At 46.5% G+C, this 23042-nt stretch overlaps 1 protein-coding gene across 3 annotated transcripts; it reads left to right on the top strand.

Annotated features, from left to right (window-relative positions):
- The first annotated feature begins 1285 nt into the window (after positions 1-1285).
- On the top strand, positions 1286-16453 carry LOC129540950 (ETS translocation variant 3). 3 transcript variants are annotated; one of them, XM_055402518.2, is made up of 5 exons: positions 1286-1423; positions 3352-3410; positions 4007-4244; positions 5458-5573; positions 11825-16453. In XM_055402518.2, the coding sequence occupies exons 2-5, from the start codon at positions 3365-3367 to the stop codon at positions 12952-12954; spliced, it is 1530 nt and encodes a 509-aa protein (XP_055258493.2). In that variant the 5' UTR covers positions 1286-1423; positions 3352-3364; the 3' UTR covers positions 12955-16453. The 3 variants fall into 3 exon arrangements, with proteins under 3 accessions (XP_055258493.2, XP_055258494.2, XP_088692022.1); XM_055402519.2 differs by having other exon boundaries at positions 1328-1423; positions 3355-3410; XM_088835896.1 differs by lacking the exon at positions 1286-1423 and having other exon boundaries at positions 1471-3410.
- The last annotated feature ends 6589 nt before the right edge of the window (positions 16454-23042 follow it).

Here is a 23042-nt window from a genome sequence, read left to right as displayed (position 1 = left end):
TCTTGAGTGATTAACTTGAAGAAAAGCAATAGAATACAAAGGTTAAAGCAATCTATTCTTCCCTATTACAGTAATCTATATATGGCATTTAAATTTTTCTAATTTTATTCACCTACATAGGATTTTCTCACTAGAAAAGACCTTGTATCACCAACGCCATTCTCTTTTCTTTTTAAACAGAAAAGGCAACTGAAGGTCCAGAAGGGACCAACTTACTAGCTAATTTACAGTAACTAGAGAACAGCTAGTGGCAAACCCAAAACTGGAAGCCAACTTTTCTAACTAATGGTGATGTTTCATGTTCTTGGCATTCAGGACATAAACGTATAGTTAGAACAGCAGTACAAAACAAAGTTTACTCCTTTGTCCAAATAGTCATTCAATTCCGTTTCTCTTCTTCACTTCTGGCACATTCTTACTGAGCATTTCAATTCAACTTTACTGATCCCCATTCCTCCCTCTTTTCCCTTTTGAAGTAAAACTAGGCCTTCACATCACTCAAACATATGGGGCTGGGATGGAGCTAATGCTGAACCTTAAAGGAAGAACAAAAAGTGCTTTGGACAAGATGTTTGTCATTGCTTGAGCAGGAACAAAGGAAAAAAGAAAGGGAAGATGTATTTGAATGACTTAGGGAGACGTGCAAGTTGTTCAGAAGAGGACAAATTAAGACGAAATGCAGAGGGACAGCGATCAGCGAAGAAACATCACAATCCCCTTATGGGTGGCGGAGCGGGTAAAAGTGCCGAAGCAAGGCGATTCACAGAAAGCCTCACGGAGTCTTTTCAAAGTATCTGAAAAGGCTCTTTCTTAAGAGGGTAATGAACGCCCTCTGAGGTCCGCGGGTGTCTCTTCGCACTGTGCAGGCTCTCCTCTCCGGGAGGTCGCAGGCCCCTTTTAAGGAGAAACGGAGGACCCTCAGTGGTCTGGGGGAAGCTTTCTGTCGGAGCCGAGCCCCTTACAGTGAGAACTGCGAGGTGCCCGGCGACAGGCGAGGCCCGCGGGGCGCAGCCTCGTCGACACCCGACCGGCGGGAAAGCCCGCCGCATCCCCCTGCGCCTCAGCGGACCACAGGCCCGCCGCCCGGCCGCCGGCCGCGAGCGTGCGTAACGTGCCGCCGCAGCGTGACGCACGGGCCGCGCCGGGGAAGCTGCGCGGGCAGCGCGGCGGGAGGAGCGCGGCGGGGGCGGGGCGCGGGCGGAAGCCAGCGTCTGCGGAAAGCCGGGAGGAGAGGGAGACGCGGCTGGGTGCGGCGGGGCGCGGCTGGGAGGCCGGGGAGGGCGCCGCCTCCTCCCCCGCCCTCTCCGCTGAGGATGGAAGTGACGAAAGCAGCCGCGGAGGTCACTTCCTGCTGGGGTGGATGAGGAGGAGCCGGAGACGCCGCGGAGGAGACCGGACCGAAGACCGACCGTGCCGGGGAGAGGTGAGCCCCGGCCCCGCCGCCGACCCGTCCGGGCCGGCCCCAAGCTTCGGCGGTGACGGCGTCCCCGCGGCCGGGGCGGCGGGGAGAGCCGCGTACTAACGCTGCTGGGCCTCCCGCTGCGCGGGGGCGGCGGCGGGAGGGGGCCCCCGTGGCTTAGGGGCGACGGGGACCCGGGCAGTGTTCTCGCGGTGGCTCCGCGGAGAGCAAGACCCGGGCGGGAGGCCGGTAGATAGGGGGCTCCGGAGGCTGTGGAAGCCGGGACGCGCGCGGTACCAGGCTCTGCAAGCCTCACTCTGTGGGGAATGGTCGCAATCCGAGGGAGGGCAAGGGCCCTGCCGGGCGGTGCAGAGTTGAGATGAGTGACCCTACTTCGACAGTGTGTCCTCGGAGTGAATTTGCGAAAGGCATGAAGAGGCGCCTCCGGACTCCTGGGAGGAAGGCCTTTATAGGTGAAATCGGAGAGTTGGGATGTCAGGAGAGAGCTTCCTGGGCACGTCATTGTTGCGGCGGGATTTGAACCCCAGGGTCGTCGTGAGTGAAGGCATTCCCGTGTCAGGATAAAGACCCCGCGACCCGACAGAGCTACCTAGTTGTTAACGTTCAAGGCAGCTTCCTGGAGTCATGGGGAAATTAGTGTTTTTCCTCCCTCATTGTCACGGAGATGGAAGCAGCCAGGAGAGGAAACTCCTGCCTCAGCTCTGGGGCCTTGTTATTGTGTATCTTGTGTATGTAACTGTGTATTTCTGTTTGTTTGTTTTCTCCTTCTTTGGGGCATTTATCCATCCTCATTCCGTGGTAATTTCTTAGACCGAAACTTGCTGATCTTCTAAATGTGTATGGTGAGGGGAAAAAAAAAATTTCAAAGGATCTAGAGGAATCCTAGGTTAGATGAAATTTCAAGATTAGGAATTTGTATCCACCCCTCCCTAGGGTCACCAAGGCACCTACATTCCCTCTAGACTCCTGCTAATGTTGGTGCTGAGGGCCTGTCATTCACCCTGGGGAACTGCCTGAGTAAGGGTAAATCCGCCTTCTCCTGCTTGCATATCTCTCTGGCCGTTTTACTCTTCCCTGCTTTTTGCTAAAGGAGTAACTGATACAGTCTGCTTGCTGCTAGGAGCAGGAAATTTATTAAGGAACTGTAAATCTCGATGGAATGAATGCAAATCACAGCCAGACTCCCTCCACTTGTTGAACAGAAGGTTCCCAAAAATGCTTGCTTCTTTTTTCCTTTCTGTTAAAGGGAGAAAATGTAAATTTTTTTCTCAGAGAAAAATGGGAGGAGTGTGAGTTTTCGTGTATAGAGTAACTGTACATATGGTGTGTTTACTTCCTGTATCCCAGGGTGTTTTTCAAGGAGGAAGGGGCAGTTTCTGACTGGGAGGAGTTTTCCTTTTCCCATCTCACATAATTCAGTAAAGTAAATCAAAATCAGATGTTCATTCTTGAGTGGCAATCAGATGGATTTGGGTTTTGGTGGGGTGTTTTGTTTTTTTTTTTTTACTCTTTAAACTGGTACATCTGGGTGAACTCAGGCTTGTGTATCTTGGCATCTAGGCCTGTCTAGTAATAGAAGACAAACTGTTTGACTTGTTCTGGCTGCCTTTTTGGACTCATTTCACCATACCCTTCCTTTTTTACATTTGAAAGATTGGTCAGGAGGGAGAAAGCAAATATTAAAAGCTGTTTACTATTTGTGGTTTAAAGTCAGGTGAGAGATAAATTATGGTCTTTGAAGTTGATGACCTGAGGATCATCATTTCACGACTTGAGGATTAGCACTCTGGAAGTGACATGTTTGAAAGAGGGTTACATAAGAAGGGAAAGATGAGGAAATGGAAGTTTGGGAAAAGGCTGTGGCAGAAAACCTTCGGAGGATAATAAACACAGAACACCTTAAAGTAATTAATGTGGCTTGTATCTCTCAGCAGGAGGGTGAAAATGAAAGCGGGCTGTAGCATCGTGGAAAAGCCAGAAGGAGGTGGAGGTGAGCAGAAGTTAATCAGTCATTTTCTGATGCACCTGGAATGTCCCTCAGTGGTTCCTGTTCTCTTCACTTGGGCTTGGTTCACAAATGCAAGACTGTGACTGACCACCTCTTGACAGGGTAGATACTGCTAGGACAGTTGTATGCTTTTTCCTATGGATGAATATTAATAAATGTTGTCACCACACCCTTATTTCCAAGCATTCGAGTCTCTTTCCTCTTAGAGAAACAATTCCAACCTTGGGGAAAAGGTGCTGTTTTCTAAAACGTTGTCTTTCCTGTGTGTTCCCTTTGAAACTTCCATGTCCTCACAGGAAGTAGGCATGAGATTTAGTAAAGTCTGAAAGGGGAAAAGATTAGGACACCTGGCTGCTGCTACCCAACTCTTATCAGATTTAATGATTGCCACAAGGAGAGCTAACTTCTGTCTGCCTTCCTCTGCACTGTTGTGATTAGCCCCAGTTGACTGAAAGGGTGTTCATGGCATGTTTGCACAGCACTCTAGAGTTTCTGAGCGTTGGAATGTGAAGCTGGGGATACTGGTATGTGTGTTCCTAGCTCCTGACTACCTTGATCTTGCCCTTTTCATATTAAAGGGTATCAGTTTCCTGATTGGGCCTATAAAACAGAGTCGTCCCCGGGCTCCCGGCAGATCCAGCTGTGGCACTTCATCCTGGAGCTGCTGCAGAAGGAGGAGTTCCGCCATGTCATTGCCTGGCAGCAGGGAGAGTACGGGGAATTCGTCATCAAGGATCCAGACGAGGTGGCCCGCCTCTGGGGCCGCAGGAAGTGCAAACCACAGATGAATTACGACAAGCTGAGCCGGGCTCTGAGGTAGGGGAAAGAATTCCCAAATCCATTGTGTTAACAGATTGGAAAGAGGCTTAAGTAGTTTGGTACACGTTAGCTAAAAAGGTATCAGATGATGAGAGACTATACTAGTGAATAACGTGTAGCTTTACAGTGGCAGTAGAAGAGCTGTTAAATCTGGGTGGCACAGGAGGAGAAAAGGCATATCTTTGGTTGTATGTAGGAGGGAATTCCTACGTGGCTGGCACTGGATCCTGACAGCTGATTCTGCTCTGTAGTGGGCGAGAATGTGTGGTGAAACCTGGATTGGAGCTAATTTGTAATCCAGAAGATTACTTTAGACTTCCCTGTTGGAAATCTATTAGAATGTCTCTTCTTTAGGCTCTCCTGAAAGAAACTAGAAAAAGAGTGAAGCAGGCACACAAGAGGAGTGCTCAGTCCGTGGTGGTGCCCTCACCGTTGAGGAACCAGTGAGCTCAGGGGGTTGTTGGCTCGTAGGTTGCTCCAGCTTGTCTAAAGATTGGTCACTCTAAGTTTTCTCAGGTTCTCTTTTCCCCTTGTCAGTCTTTATATTTCATAACCCTTTACCCCTCCAGGGGTGTTTATAATCTATGCCACTGAATATATTCAAGGTTCTAGGTACATTGAAATTCCCCTGCCTGCCTTCATTGTGTGACCCCGAATGTAAAATCTGAGAAGCAACATTGCTGGAGCCTCTCACTTCTTTTGAAAGTGAAGTAGGCCAAGCTGACTGCTGTTTTCCAGCTCAGAATGTACCATTATTTGACCTGCCACCATAAAACGGTTCTACATTCCTTTGTCTAAGCCTTGAGCTTAGGCCTCCAGACTGACCACATCAGGTCTCCCAAGAGAGTTGTCTGTCCCGACCTGGGGAAGGCAGAAGAGAGAAACGAAGCAGTGACGTATAGTGGAACAGGAAGGAAATGGACTAAAGAATTGAAACCGTAGAGAGAGAGAAGAAAAGTGTCGAGGCTCGAATAGGTGTGCAGGATCTCAGAGACTGTCTTTGTGAAGGACTAGAATCTTGTTGAAAATTGAATCGGAAAAGTAAGCTCTTAGGTCTCCCAGCTCTAACCTGAGAGCAGAGCTGCAAAAGAATGATAGTGATGTTCGCAGGTGATACTCAGCAAGAGCTGTTGACTGTCGTGGTTACCTAAGGGTATCAAAAACGGGCAGCAGCTAGAAGACGATTTGACATGCCTTCTTGTTTTTACAGATACTATTACAACAAGAGGATCCTTCATAAAACAAAAGGGAAAAGGTTTACTTATAAATTTAACTTCAGCAAGCTGGTGATGCCCAACTACCCATTCATCAACATTCGGTCAAGTGGTAAGATGCAAACTGTCTTGGTGGGGAGTAAATTTTGAGTTCAAAAAGAATTTTAAAAACCCAAGTCTTAAGATTTGTCATGTTTCAGGGGTATTTAGAAACACCAAAGTAATATGATCCCCTGGATTCCCTCTGCCAAGTATTCTCATTTTTCTCACAGGAAGTGATAGACTCTACAGCACAGAGAGAGATTTGGTTTATTTGGGTCTGTTTTCTGCATATCATCTGTTTTCTTGTGGATATTATTACATTGTCCTCTTTAGGAATATTATTCCATAGGTTTGTGTTGATCCTTAAGTTCAGCATTCAGAATTTCAACACCCAGCCCAGTGGCTCTTTCACAGACAAGAACTAGTTTCTAAAACACTTCCGATTTTCTATGAAACAACCAAGCTCACCCTTATCAAGTGAATCTCATCAAAACCACAGCATCCTTGATCACAGGAGGGGAGGTTCATATGTTTGCAGTGAAAAGCAGTGCCTTTGATCTGCACCAACAACTCCTCGGAGAACAGGACTCTGGGGTTACTTGACCTTCTCTCCTCTGAAGTGTTGCAAGGCTTCCCCTCTAGGCTCTCCACAGGATAGCTTTCCATTTACAGCTTTTCATGGAGGTTTTGGGTCTGCCTCTCAGCGAAGGAGAAGGCAGTCTCTGATAAGGATGTTTGTTTGTTTTAAGATGCAAATCAGGCCCCTGCCTAAGAAAATAGATTGTATTTTACTAATTTCTGAGGAGTCCATCAGTGCTCTGTCTTTGTGGAATTGTATAAGGCAAAGAAATCTGCTTATGACTCTGTAGTGTTACAACTTCTCAGAGAAAAGTTGGAAGAAACCTGAAAATTTAGAGCAGGGGTGTGGCGGAGAGAATATGCTGAGATCCGTGGCAGATATGTAATTACTACACACAACAAGTTAGGGCAGTTTTAGCTTGATGCTGCTATCATTACAGTCCATCTCCCCTGTAACCACTCCCTCCTGTCCCTGGGGCATGCATTTAAAAAAAAAAAAAACTATTGGAATGCATCTCTCTAATTACAACCTGTTTTCTTTCCTTGTGCCTGAGGGAGAGGTGTTAGGAAATCAAACCTGTTCTAACCACTGGCATCTTGTTTCCTCTATTTTTCACTCTTGCCCCCTCCCTGTGTACCTAGAGGAATTTTGACTCTAGGAGTCAGCTCTTCGCATCAGGTGGCCAGAGTATTGAAGTTTCAGCTTCAGTCCTTCCAATGAATATTCAGGACTGATTTCCTTCAGGATTGACTAGTTGGATCTCCTTACGGTCCAAGAGACTCTCAAGAGTCTTCTCCAACACCACAGTTCTAAAGCATCAGTTCTTAGGGGCTCAGCATTCTTTATAGTTCAGCTCTCATGTCCACACATAACTACTGGAAAAACCATAGCTTTGACTAGATGGACCTTTGTTGGCAAAGTAATGTCTCTGCTTTTTAACATGCTGTCTAGGTTGGTCATAACTTTTCTTCCAAGGAGCAAACGTCTTTTAATTTCATGGCTGCACTCACCATCTGCAGTGATTTTGGAGCCCAGGAAAATAAAGTCTCTCACTGTTTCCATTGTTTCCCCATCTGTTTGCCTTCATGAAGTGATGGGACTGGATGCCTTGATCTTAGTTTTCTGAATGTTGAGTTTAAGCCAACTTTTTCACTCTTCTATTTTACTTTCATCAAGAGGCTCTTTAGTTCTTCGCTTTCTGCCATAAGGGTGGTGACATCTGCATATCTGAGGTTATTGATATTTCTCCCAGCAATCTTGATTCCAGCTTATGCTTCTTCCTGCCCGGCATTTTGCATGATGTACTCTGCATATGAGTTAAATAAGCAGGGTGACAGTATACAGCCTTGATGTCTTCCTTTCCCAATTTGGAACCAGTCTGTTGTTCCATGTCCAATTCTAACTGTTGCTTTACCTGCATATAGGTTTCTCAAGAGGCAGGTCAGGTGGTCTGGTATTCCCATCTCTTTCAGAATTTTCACTGTTTGTTGTGATCCACACAATCAAAGGCTTTGGCATAGTCAATAAAGTAGAAGTAGATGTTTTCCTGGAACTCTCTTGCTTTTCTGATGATCAGCAGATGTTGGCAATTTGATGTCTGGTTCCTCTGGCTTTTCTAAATCCAGCTTGACTGTCTGGAAGTTCACTGTTCACGTACTGTTGAAGCCTAGCTTGGAGAATTTTGAGCATTACTTTGCTAGCATGTGAGAGCAGTGCAATTGTGTGGTAGTTTGAACATTCCTTGGCATTGCCTTTCTTTGGGATTGGAATGAAAAGTGACATTGTCCAGTCCAGTGGCCACTGCTGAGTTTTCCAAATTTGCTGGCATATTGAGTGCAGCACTTTCACAGCATCATCTTTCAGGATTTGAAATAGCTCAACTGGAATTCCATCACCTCCACTACCTTTGTTCATAGTGATGCTTCCTAAGGCCCACTTGACTTCATATTTGCATTTTTTCTATTGAAAACCCACCAATCCAGCCACTTGGATAACCTGAATGGGGACCAATATGCTTTTCCAGGAAAAGGAAGTCTAGACCATCACTCCGTGAAGACTCTGGCCTAGCAACCACACAGTAGTGGCCTAGAACCGCCTGTTGGGCCAGAAGGCAGTTGAATCAGCATTGATTCTTAACCAGGCTTAAGATCCTGATGGTTAACTTCTAATGATGACAAAGAAACATAACATTTATTGAACATCTACTTAACAGAGGACTTTTGCCCAGTGTTTTTGTGAGTTAACTCATGCCACTCTCACAGCTTAGTAAAGTATATGTCTTCAGTTCAGTTCAGTTCAGTCGCTCAGTCGTGTCCGACTCTCCGCGACCCCATGAATCACAGCACGCCAGGCCTCCCTGTCCATCACCAACTCCCGGAGTACACTCAAACTCATGTCCACAGAGTCGGTGATGCCATCCAGCCATCTCATTCTCCGTCGTCCCCTTCTCCTCCCGCCCCCAACCTTTCCCAGCATCAGAGTCTTTTCCAGTGAGTCAACTCGTCTCATGAGGTGGCCAAAGTATTGGAGTTTCAGCTTTAGCATCAGTCCCTCCAATGAACATCCAGGATTGATCTCCTTTAGAATGGACTGGTTGGATCTCCTTGCAGTATAAGGGACTCTCAAGAGTCTTCTCCAACACCACAGTTTTAGTATCCCCATTTTACAAATGATAACATTGAGGATGACAGCAGAGTCAAAGATTGATCAGGGTGGCCTGAATACAGTTACCTGTTGGACAATTTCTCAGGAAACAATTCTTGAGCCATTGAGCTATTGAAATCTAGCTCATATTTAATAGCTCCTGCCCTGGATTTTGGATTCATTCATTTGTTCAACAGATAATGTGTTAAGACTTAAAAACAAAGGAAAAGATCATGGGGGAGTTATTTCCCTCAAGGAACTTAAAATTTAGCAAGAGAGATAAGATACCAATGTGGAATGTGATAAATGCTCTAAGAAGCAGAGCTGTGTGGATTTAGATCCTGGAGGCTAGAGTGATCTTGTCTAGATGGTGGGTTGATACAGTTGGGCTATTTTGAACGGTGTGTTTTTCAACATAGAAGCAATATGTTTTTTAATGTATTTTTAAGTTTTTTGATATTTACATTAAAATGTATTTTTAATGGACTTATAAGAGACATTGGAAAGATACAGAAGATATGTAGTAAAAATGCTTACTTGTCAGGGTTTGGGGGCAGGGCAAACCAGTTCAAGGATGAACTTGAGACCTCTCTACCCCACCCCAGTTTTTTTTTTTATATTTATCCTTATTTTAGAAAACTTTCAAGCTACCAAAAAAATTGAGGGGGAGAAAATAAAACTGCGAACACCCATATATCCTCTACTTACAATCACTAATGGATAACATTTGCTTTATCTATATTTATAACTTTTAAATCTTTCAAGATTAAGTTCCAGATGTGACACTGTATCCCTGTGTGCTTCAGTATGTATCTCCCATACACAAGGACATTCTCCTCCTAATCACAGTAACAATACCATACTCAGGAAATGTTAACATTGTTCTCATATTTTTATTTAATATGTGGTCCATATACCTTTTAAAAGTTTTAGCTTTTTAAACCATAATTATTTTCTAATAAAAAATCATGTATTTTAACAAATACATGGAATTTGCTATATGCTGGTACTAGTTTAAGGACTTCACAAATATTAACTGTTGTAGTTTTCATAGCATGAGGATTAGTCCTGTTATTATCTGTTTTACAGGTAAGGAAACTGAGACTTGGAAAGGTAAGTAAGTTACCTAGAATAACATAGCTATTAAGTAGTAGGGCCAGGGTTTGAACCTAGGCAAGGGCCTTATTCCCATTTTGCCAAAGGGGTTCAAAAACGCATTGGTTACTTGTACCAGGCTACAGAGTAGAAGGTGCTAGAACTAAGAATTAAACCCACATTTTCCAGCCCTTCTAAAGTAGGACTGCTGCAGCTAGTTAAAGGGATCCAAAATGCTGCCTCCAGATTGCCTGCCTTCACTCCCTCTAAACCCACTTGGAAAATGCTCTGTGTTCTATCTCCATTTTTGCAAATTGACAATGTATCTTTAGCACATGTAGAGACTGAGATATCTGTCTTCCAGTTTGGAAAAACCAAACCGAATAACTGAATTGTTCAGGAGACAGGCCCCGTTTATCACCTCCGTTCCTCTCCATGCTACACCTATGCAGTCCACCAGCACAGAAGAGTGTTGGGGGGGGGAGGGGAGGTTTGCTTTTGCTTTTGAATAGATGTGCTATTAATACAAGATCAAGATCCAAGAGAATCAAAAAAAGAACCATAGCCACTGTAATAGGCTGGTAGCAGAAATATGTTTGAGACCCCCCTGAGTCTGTTCAAATTATATACAGGTCCATCCATCTGTTTTTCCTGATCACACAATTAAAATCAGTGGTTTTAGAAAAAAAACCTGCAGAACAGTTTTCTGCAGAACATCAGTTTGGGAAATGCTGCTCTGGCACAGTGTTCTTCAGACACGTGTGCCGAGAAAGCTACACAGTCTTGCACTTACCAACTGACTCCAGGGTCCTATCTGAAGATGACTCAGTTGTAACGAGAGCAGAAGAACACAGCTGATTGCTGGCAGTTCCTACCCACATCCTATCTCGTGCACCTTTTTGTTTCTTCTCCTGTGTCACCACACTTTCACTTATTTGGGTTTTCTTACTTTTTCTTCTCCTTTATCCTTTCCTCAAGGTAAAAATGGCCCTCCTGACATCATCAGTGATAGAAGACACTGATGCCTCCCAGGAGTCCGTAGGGCCCCTGAGGCCGCATACCTCTTAATCTCTGATTATCAGAAGGACTTTTGATGGCAGTAGAGAACTTGTGAGCCTCTGAAGTTGACTTGTGTAGCGCAGTGTTGGTTTCTGCTTAGAGCTGCAGGTCTCAGTCCACAAATTTGGGAGACTGGTGGTAGGTACTGGACTTTCTTCCAGCCGCCTCAGTGGTTGAAAGGCATTGAAAGCAGGATGGGAATGGAGATTGTTATACAGAATTTGTATAATAGAACATAGATTTGGGGAGATTGAAAAATATTAGTCTCTCTATAAAAAAGTGGTTGTATGTCAGAAATGATAAAAAAAATACACCGTGAAAACCTGCCGTAACAAACATGGCCCTTTCTTGTGTTCTGTTTTTGTTCTTAAAATGTGTTCTTGCTCATGTTCATATTTGTGAGGTACAGGGTCTTCAGGCTTTTAATTAATTGTTTACATACATATCATCCCCAGTTTTGTCTGTTGGTTTTGGTTTGTTTGCTTACTTTATAGACGTGGCCCAAATAACAAAAATAAGAAAAGACCATTTGCAAACCTGAGAATTGAAGCAGGTGATATATACTATATATACACACTGTTACACTCATTCATTCAACTGATAGTTATAAGAGCCTACTAATTATTCAGCCCTGAACTGCTGGAAATCTACTTGCAAATCAGAAATCCCTGCCTTCATGGGATTTAGAAAACAGATAAACAAGTAAATGACATTTTAGATAGTAATGAGTACTAGGAAAACCAAGTGAGTAGGAGGCTAGAGAAAGGCGCCAACTAAATTGAATGGAGGAAGCGGAAGAGACAAGCAGGTGAGAGGTTCAGTCCAGCTGGAACGTTTGTCTCCTGTTGCTCTTCAACACTTTGTACTTACTTAGCGTCAGTAAAACTGCAGATCGTGCATGACTAGACCTCTAACGTGGCCTTCTGTCTTTCCCACCCTCACAGGTGTGGTTCCCCAGAGCGCGCCACCAGTGCCAACAGGCTCTTCCCGCTTCCATTTCCCGCCTCTGGACACCCATTCTCCAACTGGCGATGTGCAGCCAGGGCGGTTCTCTGCTAGCTCCCTAACTGCTTCTGGCCAGGAGTCAAGTAATGGCACTGATAGAAAGGTGGAGCTCTCAGAGCTGGAGGATGGCCCAGCCACTGACTGGCGCCGGGGCGGGGACCTCATGTCCTCCCGAAGTGCCGTGGGTGGAGGGGTTGGCCATCAGAAGCGCAAGCCTGACATCATGCTTCCCTTGTTCTCCAGGCCAGGGATGTACCCTGACCCCCACAGTCCCTTCGCCGTCTCTCCGATCCCAGGCCGTGGAGGCGTCCTTAACGTCCCCATTTCACCAGCCCTCTCCCTGACTCCCACCATCTTCTCCTATAGCCCCTCACCAGGCCTGAGCCCCTTCACCAGCAGCAGTTGCTTCTCCTTCAACCCTGAAGAAATGAAACACTACCTTCATTCTCAAGCCTGTTCTGTGTTCAACTACCATCTGAGTCCACGGACATTTCCTCGTTACCCAGGGCTCATGGTTCCACCACTGCAGTGCCAGATGCACCCTGAGGAGTCAACCCAGTTTTCTATCAAGCTGCAGCCCCCACCCGTCGGGCGGAAGAACCGAGAGAGGGTGGAGAGCAGCGAGGAGGCAGCACCTATCCCTGTTCCCACACTGACTGCTGTGCCGCCGAGAATTAAGGTGGAACCAGCCTTGGAAAAGGATCCTGAGAGCCTTGGGCAGTTGGCACAGGAGAAGGAGGAGCGCTGTCAAGAAGAGGGCACTGTGCCAAGCAGGACCACGGAAGAGGGAACGAGCACCGTCTTTGCCCGCCCGGCTGCACCGCCCGCATGGCCGTCGGCACCCGTCAGCACCCCAAGTGAGGAGCCCCTGGAGGTGTCTGAAGACAGTGAGGACAGGCCCGGCAAAGAGCCCGGGGCACCTGAGAAGAAAGAAGATGCCCTGATGCCCCCCAAGCTTCGGTTGAAGCGGCGCTGGAATGATGACCCTGAAGCCCTGAGTAAGAATGGCAAGTTTCTCTGGAATGGGTCCGGACCCCGGGGCTTGGCAACAGCCGCTGCTGATGCTTAGAACTGGAAGAGGATTGGGAGCTGTTTATACTATAATCAAACACACACATGTATTTATGTAGCAAGATTTCGGGGGGGGGGAGGGAATTAGACTGGTTTGATCATTCTAGGGATGTAGACTTGTATTTTTGTTTTGGGGGTAGGATGGGGTGTCTTCTGTTGTAAATTAGGCGGGATGTGAACACACTTTCCTGGTGAGTAGGACACGGGAAGGATATTGAACTGAAAAGAGAAAGCCTCTGTTTCCTATTGAGGCTTATACTTTGACAAACTCCCAGAGGGCCAAGAAACTGTTTGGTCCCATAACAGTTCAGGTTCCAGACTTCCTTCTTTTCTATTGTATTTATATATGGAAAGCCATTAATGAATTTATTTTGCTCTGAGAGAGATACATAAAAGGGAAAGGGGCATGGTTGGGAGGTTGAGCAGCGAGAGACCATTCATGCTAAGTATATTGCCTGAAATGTTTCTTTGTAATTATTTCAGGGGAAGAATAAGGTAATCTGTCTTACTGGGGCAGGGGGATGTTCACGTGTTGCTGTTTTTCTTTTTCCCTTTGTTGTTGTTTGGCTTTTTTTTTTAATATAGAATGTTTTCAGGAAACATGAAATGTACTGCCAGTTAGAGCGGGGCTGGGAAGGCACAGGCACCAAGCCTCAGCTACGTGGTTGAGACAGGAAGCCCTGCTGTGAATTTCTTGGACATTTCACCTGCTTCATCTATTAAGAAGCCATGAGGAGTTGTAAGCTCTTGTTCAGGGAAGAAAGAAGAGGACAGAAGGAAGTAGCCTGATGCCTTTAAAAACAAAAACACAAAAATTATCTTTTTTTTTCCACCGTGGGTTTGGGGAGCCAAACCATTGTGTGACTGTGAGCGAGTTGACTGAGAGACACGAGCTGAAGATGTCTCTGTTGTGTCTGCTGCTCTTAACCGTTTTCTTAAGTCAAAGCCTTAACAATGAACATACTTCAACATGATACGGGTCTGTTAGCGTAAACCTGTAAAAGGGCATGGACAACTTTTCAGATAATCCAGACGTGTTGGAAAATGGTTAAACTTTAAGCTGGTATTTAATCATCCCCACTTGATGTTATAGGGATGGGTAGCAGAAAGGCAGGATTGTGGGCTTAAGGGCAAATTATACTTGGAAATGCAGAAGGTAGCTGGGGGTACAAGCGGATGTGTATGAGGCTGAAAGAAGAGGTGGACAGGAAACACAGAAGGCAGACAGGTGCCGGGAGGGCTGGTGGAAGTGAGCGGTGGGTGTCTGTCCTGATGTGGTGTTGCCATTCTTGCCATAGCCATTCCCCTAGATCGGCTAATTCTTAGGATCAATTGACTGTCCATGAAACTCCGGGGATTGTTTCTTCATGGGAAGTCCTGATCCATCAACTTCAAAGGAATGGGAAGTTATTGATCATATATGAAGCAAAGGGAACCTGGACTAACGGCAGACAGAATCCACAGCCAGCTGTGTGTATGTGTGTGCGCATGTAAGTACATAGTGTACAGAAATACCTAACATGGCTCAGATCCACGAGCAGCAGAGAGAGAAAGAACTGCATATCGGGTAGGGGCAGGAAGTGGGCACAGGGATGCTTTCGAGAAATTCCTGACTCCATCTTAGCCTAGGTGAACTCTGTGTACTAAGAAGCACTTGAGGGTTGTCTTTTTATGGTGGGGGTGGGGGGTCTTTTTTAAACTGGAGTGCATGCTTGAAAGAGGAGCCCAGGAAAGGTTAGAGCAGGTGAGTTATTAGATGGCTTAAGATGACCTGAGTCCATCATGCCTTTGTTTGGCAGTTGTCCTCCCCTTTGTTTGATTCAGATTCCATGAGTGATTTGTCTTTCCCTGGAAAAAGGATTAGGAGAGTGGTCCCTAACAACTCAGGCTGCCTTTGGTTGGTTGTGTTTTTGTCGGTTCCTTTATCTGTACCTCGACTTACCTCGAATCAGAAAAGCAAGCCCAGGCAGGTGGAAGAGGCATCTCTGCTTGGCATTGCCCAATCTAACCAGGGAGGCTGGCTGCCCACCACCTCTGTCCACTAGAGTGGAGGCGCCGGCAGGTATCAGTATGAACTCAGGAATAGACATGAGGCCTTTAACAAAAGAGGGAGAAAAATCCATGATGCGTACCTGTAACCCCTTAGAACCCAAGTGCCAGACTTAATTCCTAGATGATGCTGCTGTTTGAATAAAAAAAGTCACTGTTTTTACACTTGAAAAACACTCAAAAAATGTTCAACTCCATGAAAACTGTTTTTGGCTTTAAGAAACTGTTTGATGTTTAACTGTTTCCTTTGATTGCCATTCCACCAGTAAATTGTTGGTTGGTTTGCACTGCACACTGGGGTTGGGGGAGGGTACTCAGAGCTGAACTTGGGATTGCCTGGGAAGTGGACCAGGGGATGCGGAGGTCATTGGTATTTCCTGGGGCAAAGGGGTGGGAGATAGTGTTTCTCCCCTAAGTCCACTCCTGGCAGCACCTGTCACAAGCCTGGCGCAAAGCCAGATCATTCTCCTGTGAACATCTAATCACTGACAGCATGTGGAAAGGAGGGGACAACACCAGGGCTATTTTCCCTCCCCATTTTTTCCAGCTTTTGCTGTGCCAAATGTTTGAAAGGTTGCAAATACAAATTTTGAAGTTGTATTAATCAAGAACCTGTTCTTGCAAATCGTTTGCTTTTCTGGATATAGAGAATAAAACAGTATAGAGGTCTCTTCAGGGCATCCAGCCTTGCTGAGCATTTTTGTTTTTTAAGAACCACTAGGAGTGAAAAATGAACAATAAGTCCCGCCAACCCCAGTTTTCAAGCTGCACTGCATTAAATCCAGCTCGCTAACAGGGAATCACTGCACCCTAGTCCTCAGTGGGCCAAGAAACTTTCAGAAGCATTAAAAGAAAAAAATAGTTGAAGTATATCACTTCTTAGCAAGCGGGTAGAGTCAGTTGGCTGTTTGTCCCTTGTTTTTTATTTATTCCATAAATATGTATATGTTCTCTGTTTTATAGACAGTAATGGAATATACTTTTTAATTTGGGGGAAAAAAAACTGATCCATTCTTTCAAGAACTGTTCGATTTTTTTGTTCTTGGTGGGGGTGGGGTGGGGGGGTGTTACCAGTTAATTTGTTTTGAAATGTTTAGGCATTCTTTGAGTTACAAAATTGTGATGCAGGGATTTTTGGAAATTCACATGTGAAAGGTGACTTCACTAGTTACCCGCTTAAGCAGAATAGTGTGTATATGTACATAACGTGTAAGTAATCTTAACTCCATTGTGCAGTGCCTTTTAGATGTTCTGCTTTCTATAAAGTCTTCAAATTTTTGCATATATATATTATATATATATGATGTAATGTTATAGAAATATATGTATAATATACATATTTTTTCCAGGGGTATCTGATAGCTCTGTATTTTGTTATGGAAGTTGAAAGAAAAAAAAGTATTTTACCTCAGAAGTTAAAGTTAAATAAAAAAAATACTTTTAAGTAACGTTTGCAGAGTGTTGTTTTTGTTGTTGACACACCTAGCCAGGGTGGTTGTGCCGGAGAATTTGCTGCGTGCGTGCTAGTCCACCCACCCCCACACTTTATTCCCGTTGCGCAGGGGACCAGCATGGTGTAGGTCCCTGAACAGTTTGCAGACGTCAGTTTCCTTGTGTCAGTGGCTGCTGCTAGATAGAATACCACTGAAGCCAGAAACAAGTCGATTGGGAAATTTCACCCTCAAAATTGATTTGAGAATTCATTCAGAGTACCTGGCAAAGCCAGAAACAGTAGGCCACACTTTGTATGAATCTATTCATATGAAGTATTCAGAATAGGCATAGAGAAAACATAGGTTAATGGTTGCCATGTAGAGTGGTAATGGGTCACATTTTCTTTTTGGGGGCGATAAAAATGTTCCGGAGTTATGATAGTTGTACAATTTGAATAGAAAACGCACTGAATTAGTCACTCCTAAAAGGGTGGCTTTTCTGGTATGTGAGTAATAATCACAGTAAAGGTGGTTGTGTTATTTTGTTTTTGGCCGCAGCTTGCAGAATCTTACCCAACCAGGGATTGAACCTGTACCCGCTGCGTTGGGAGCACAGTCTCAACCACTGGACTTGAGACAGGTCCTTTGTTTTGTTTTTTAAGTATATGAAAGGCCAGTGCAAGGGAAACAGTGTTTCCCAGAAGACGACAAGAGTCAAGAGAAGTAGGAGGAGAACTTAAGTGTCACGTAACACACCCAAACAAAAATGGTGCCAGGCTCTTTGTTGTTCAGTCAACCCCATGGACTGCAGCACGCCAGGCCCTTCTGTCCCTCCCTCTCTTCCGGAGTTTGCTCAAATTCACGTCCATTGAGTTGCTGATGCTATCTAACCATTTCATCCTCTGACGACCCCTTCTTTTGCCTTCAATCTTTGCTAGCATCGGTCTTTTCCAATGAGTCAGCTCTTCACATCAAGTGGCAAACACTGGAGCTTCAGCATCAGTCCTTCCAGTGAATATTCCAGGTTGATTTCCTTTAGGATCAACTGGCTTGATTTTGCTGTCCAAGGGACTCTTGAATCCAGACTAATATCATTTTACTCTTGAGATAGGCAAAGTGATCTAAAGAGCCCAACATTTGTTGAGTCATAGCCAGGTGTTGAATTTGACTTCTGTGAAAGGATCCTGTGAGTTCGAGAAGGCTGGGATTTATGAGGGGTAAGGCCAAAGAGGCAAACTAGGATGGATTATGAAGGGCCTAAGGAGATAACCTAAGGTTTACATTTTATTCTGCCAGCAGTGGCCATCCCCAGTAGTATGCAGAAGAGTTTGGGCTAGGCCAAAGAGCAGGAAGGTCAGCTTGTGAAGTGAACATCTCTGCTATCATGAGACTGAACTCATTTTGGCAGGAAAAAGTGATGTGGCAGAAGCTGACTGGTTGACTCTCTCAGTTCAGTCGCTCAGTCGTGTCCGACTCTTTGCGACCCCATGAACCGCAGTATGCCAGGCCTCCCTGTCCATCACCAACTCCCAGAGTTTACCCAAACTCAAGTCCATTGAGTCGTTGATGCCATCCAACCATCTCATCCTCTGTCGTCCCCTTCTCCTCCTGCCCTCAATCTTTCCCAGCATCAGGGTCTTTTCAAATGAGTCAGCTCTTTGCATCAGGTGGCCAAAGTATGAGAAGCAACCCAAATCAAGCTGGGAATGAATGGGCTTGGATGCAGACCCTCTTAAGAGAGCCTCCTGATTCTTTCCCATCCTCAGGCTGCTGAAAGCAAAGTGAGGCTTGTTAGGAATGAAACGATGTAGTTTTGAGATCAGGACCTCACGCCACCAGTTCTGCCACTCCCTGTTGGCCATTCAATGCACAGAATTGTATAGCAGTTATTCAAATTATGAGCAAAGAGAGGAGTGAGTGATGGTGAGCAGGGGGAAGAAGTAAGGAAAGACACGGAGCTTCAGGATGAGAACACAGGCAGGGGAGGGGTATCAGGGTGGGTGTGAGAGATGAGAAAGGAAATCTCAGAGCCTGTCGAGATGAGTCAGTATACCTATGGCTGATTCATGTTGTGTATGATGCAGAAACCAACATAACGTTGTAAAGCAATTATTTTCCAATTTAAATTACTTTTTTAAAAGATGAATGAATAAGGAATTAACCCTTCAAAGGCTCCTCATCACCTCCCTGTTTACAGTCCTTAGTTTAGTTTAGAAGGCCCTTCATAATCTGGCCTCCATTTACCCTTCCAGCCTCGTCCTTAACCCCACACACGCACACACACACTCAGGCACCCCACACAAAGCTTAAGCTGCAGCCAAAACAACCCGTGCAGCCCTAAGTCGTAGAGACGTTACCTGGTATGACCAGGGTTCAGGCCCCACTACCTGTGGTCTTAACCACTCGTGCCATAAGGCCTCTTGGCCCCACTGAACTCACTGCCTGAAGACAGACTTCTTCCCTCCACTTCACCCGACCAATTTCATCTCATTCAGAATTCACCTCAGATGTCATCGCCTCCAGGGGCCTTTCCTCTGTCCACCACCCTCAGATACTGTTCGCAGTGCTCTGCCAGTCTGGTTTCTCACAGGATGGTCTGGAAGCCAAGGTCTGGTACAGGGTCGGTTCATTCGTCTCCAGTGCCTAGCACACTGCCTGGAGCCCGAGGATGCTTGATGGGTGTTTACTGGATAAACGAATAACAAGAAATCTACAAAGGAGGCTTGATCGTCTGGATAGAGAATGCTGGTTTGGAATATTGAGAATGGGGAGGACTGCTGTCTCAGACATCCCCCACTCCACCACCCCTACTCCTCTTGTCACAGCTTCTGCTTCCCCTCTCAGGAGCTGGGCGTGTTGACTCCCTGAGGAAGGGAGATAAACTGGAGTTGGCTCTAATCCCATAGTCCCACCCCTGCCATTTTACTGACTGCAGGTCCTTGGGCAGATTATGGAACCTCTCCATGCCTCTATCTATTTTATAGGATTGTTGTGAAGATTAAATGATACACATAAAGCATTTAGTCCTCGCGTGCTTTTGTATGATATTTATGCCTGTACTCCATATGTGGAGGCTTGTACCTTCACATCACTTCCGTCGGCCCCTCTCAGGAGAGGTAAGATACTCGGTACAGGAAGGGGGACCCTTTCAGGGCCTGAGAGTGTGCTCTTGTCTAACACTTGGAAATGAATTATCCGAGGAGACACGTGTGCTGAGAAAGCAAGAGACTTTCCTGGGAAGGGGAGCCTGGGTGGAGAGCATAAGGGCAAGGGAGCCCAGGAGGACTGCTCTGCCACGTGGCTCACAGTCTCGGGTTTTATGGTGATGTGGTTGGTTTCCAGGTTGTCTCTGGCCAATCACTCTGACTCAGGGTCCTTCATGGTGGCCCGTGCATCATTCAGCCAAGATAGATTCAAGTCAGAAGAACTCTGGGATGTTGGTAGGACATATGGACCGGAGTCTCCTTTTGACTTTTCCCAAAGTCTTTGGGTTGATGGTAGCTTGTTAGTTCCACATTCCTTACCAGGACCTCCTGTTGTAAGATAACTCATGTAAGTGGTTGCTATCAGGCCTGGCCAGGATGGGCAGTTTCAGTCAGTCGTTCCCCTAACACAATGATCCCTGTTTTACAGATGAGAAAAATGAGGTCCACTGTTGGTGACCTCCCCACTGATTCAAACCTATCTCATGAGTCTGAATCCCATACTTCACCCACTCATGGCCTTGGATCTCTGAGGCAGGGTGAAGACACTTTAATCAGACACACAGAATTAGGGTGGTGCAGGGGAACCGGACCTCGGCGTTTCTCCAGGCATCAGGCCTTGTATTCCAATCTGGAGGTCAGAAGGAAAGTCAGCACCTGTAGCAGGCCCAAGGGACGGGGCATTTATCTCCAAACAAACAGATTCCTGGGACTGGGCTGTGAGGACTGACCAAAGAGGGATAAAGGTCAAATATGAAAGCCTTCCCCGAATTCAGGAGAGCCCCACCCTGACTCCCAGGGCCCAGGTTGAGGGGGAAGCCCCATATCTCCAGTCCTGGGCTCCAAGATCTGGGAATCTGGTCTAGGCAGACCATGGGGAGGGTGCAGCCCATACAGTGGCTGAAGACTGGGAAGTGAAGGTCTAGAGCTTAGAGGCAGCAGACCCTGCCCCAGCATCACTGCCTCTTGCCTCAGTTGTCAGGTGCTGGCTCCATCCCAGCTTCAGCCCAAGGACTGGTTTAGAACAGTCAGAACCTCACAGCCTTGGTCCCAGAGAGCTAAGGGCCCGTGAGGAAGGCGCCTCTGGCCTCTCACCCCGGGCCCTGCAGGGACCTGACCAGGGAGGAGAGGGAAAGAGGGAGGAGGCTGGAGGGACCCATCTCCCCAGAAGACAGGCCAGACTTGAAAACACAATTCTAGCTGTAGGGTCTTTTGTTCCACGGTGTCTTTTTTGTCCTTCTGTTCCTCACCCCACCCCCAATATTTCTCCAAGAGTGAACAGGTAGAGGGTGGGGTAGAGGTGTCTTTGTATGATTTTGACCTTGCAGCAACTAACTAGAAGGAAAAGGGAGGGGAAACTGAGATTTGCAGCGCAGGCATCTTCAGAATATCACAATAAAGGAAGCTTGCTTTGGTTCTCCCACCCCTGGCCCAGCTGGGAAAAATCTTTATCTGCACATGTTGAAATTTTGGTGACCAACTCCCCCAGCCCCCATGTTGACAATAACAAGTAATATTTGTACGTTCTTGTCATTTGCCTTAACTTACCTGATCCACAGATTGATCCACAAAATTGCCCTCTATGGATTATTATCTCCATTCTGCTGATGAGGAAAACAAGGGTCAATGAAGTTAAGTGACTCACCCAAGATCAACACAGCTAGTAAGTAACCAAAGCAGGACTCACTGAGTTTGTCCTGGTGTTTGAGAAAAAGACTCCATGCGTTCTCTCAAATACCTCCCTGCCCCTCAGTGATGACGCACAGAAACTAGAAGGAAAAGCAGGGGATCGAGCTGTTCTGAAGAGGCCCCTAGACTTCTCGAAGGGAAACACGGAATCATCGCCAGTGTGAGCTGCCCCGAGATGACCTCCAGGCCAAAGAGGGAGAGACCAAACATGTATTCAGTCATTGATTGACTCCTGAAACTGACATGATGGGCCACGTGTCCAGAGACACAGTGGGTCCCTGCTCGCAGGAGACTCACAAGGGCTCAGTCTCCTGGGGAAAACAAGTCAACGTAATGAACTGAAATACAAGGCAGATTGTGCCTAGATGACAATAGTCATTCATTTATTCAGCTAACATTTCCTGAGTGCCTGCTGGAGGCCAGACTCTGTCTTGGAATTTCACAGTCAAATAAAGACACTTTGAGTCCACCAGGAGCCTCCAGTCCGAAGATGGGTAATTAGGAGGCTCCGGCTCCTTCTCCAGTGCTCTCCCCACAATGCCACAGCCTTTCCCTGCCTTCCCCATGAGCTGTAACTTCCCCAGTTACCAGAGAATTTTCAGTACTGACTTGGGCAGGCAAGAACTCAGATGTCCCCACAGTACTGGGGGAGTTCTCACTCTCCTCCGGCATGGAGGAGAAAAAGAAACCAAGACCCCTTCTAAACACAGGCATCAGTCCCAATGTGGACTGGTGCCCTTCACCAGCAACATCCACACCACCACCCTTGGATCAGCAGGAACCAGGGTCCTCCTCCTAGCCTCCTGCCCCAGAGTCCAGCTTGGCCAGCACCTGACATGTAAGGCTTGCCCTATAGATAGCGCTGGTAGGTTGTATTGCCAATAACAGTGAAGCAGAAGGCACAGCTCCCTCTCCCACAGTTAGGTCAGGCTGATGGGGATGGCTTGGTCCTTGCAAACCTAGTTCTCAGCCTGAAAGAGCTCCTACCTGATGGAGGAGAGTGGTGCAGGGATCCCCTTATCTGCACTCACCCTCAGGACACAGATGTGGGCAGCTGACTATCCATCTGGCTAGGGGGTAAGGGGGTGGGAGTGGAGAAGATAGAAAACGAGTGGGGCTGTAGTCCATCAATCTAGAAGGACTGTTGAAAGTGGCTCCGTTTGGGAAGGGAGGACAGAGAACGGGTGAGGGTGTGCGAGATGAAGAGGGCGTCCTGGGTGTCGGGGGATGGCAGCCCTAGCACAGGCTGGGAGCTGGGAGGGGCAGGAGGTGATACTTTTGAGGATAGACCACAGAGGCTGAAGTGGAAGGTAGACTTAGAGACGAATTCCCAAGGAGGTAAGGTGGGGGGAACTGAAGCAAGCGGGCGGGGCTGCAGAAGGAGTGGGCAGGGGAGCGGGGCTGAGAGCAAGAAGCAGCCCCCCCCCTCCTGCCCCTGGTATTGATCCACTAGATTACTCAATTTCACCCGTATTGATCAGGTAATTGCTTTATCTCGGGTCTCATTTGAGCTCTGCATTCTCCTGGCTTCCCCATCTCTCTCCCTCATTTTTTTTCTATCAGCCTGACACAAGGCTTCTTAACACAGAAATATATATATACATACATATATGTGTGTGTGTGTATATGTATATATAAAGGTTTGTTTAGCCTGTCCTGGGTTGGTGTTTGGGGTGGAGGATGGGAGTGGATAGAAGGAGGTGAGACCAGCC

The sequence above is a fragment of the Moschus berezovskii genome, chromosome 4 (genome assembly GCF_049115385.1).
Source record: "Moschus berezovskii isolate FMDL1 chromosome 4, NW_MosBer_1.0, whole genome shotgun sequence".
Taxonomy (NCBI): Eukaryota; Metazoa; Chordata; class Mammalia; order Artiodactyla; family Moschidae; genus Moschus; species Moschus berezovskii.
Note: the sequence above shows the minus strand (reverse complement) of the source record. Positions and strands in the feature narration are given on the sequence as shown.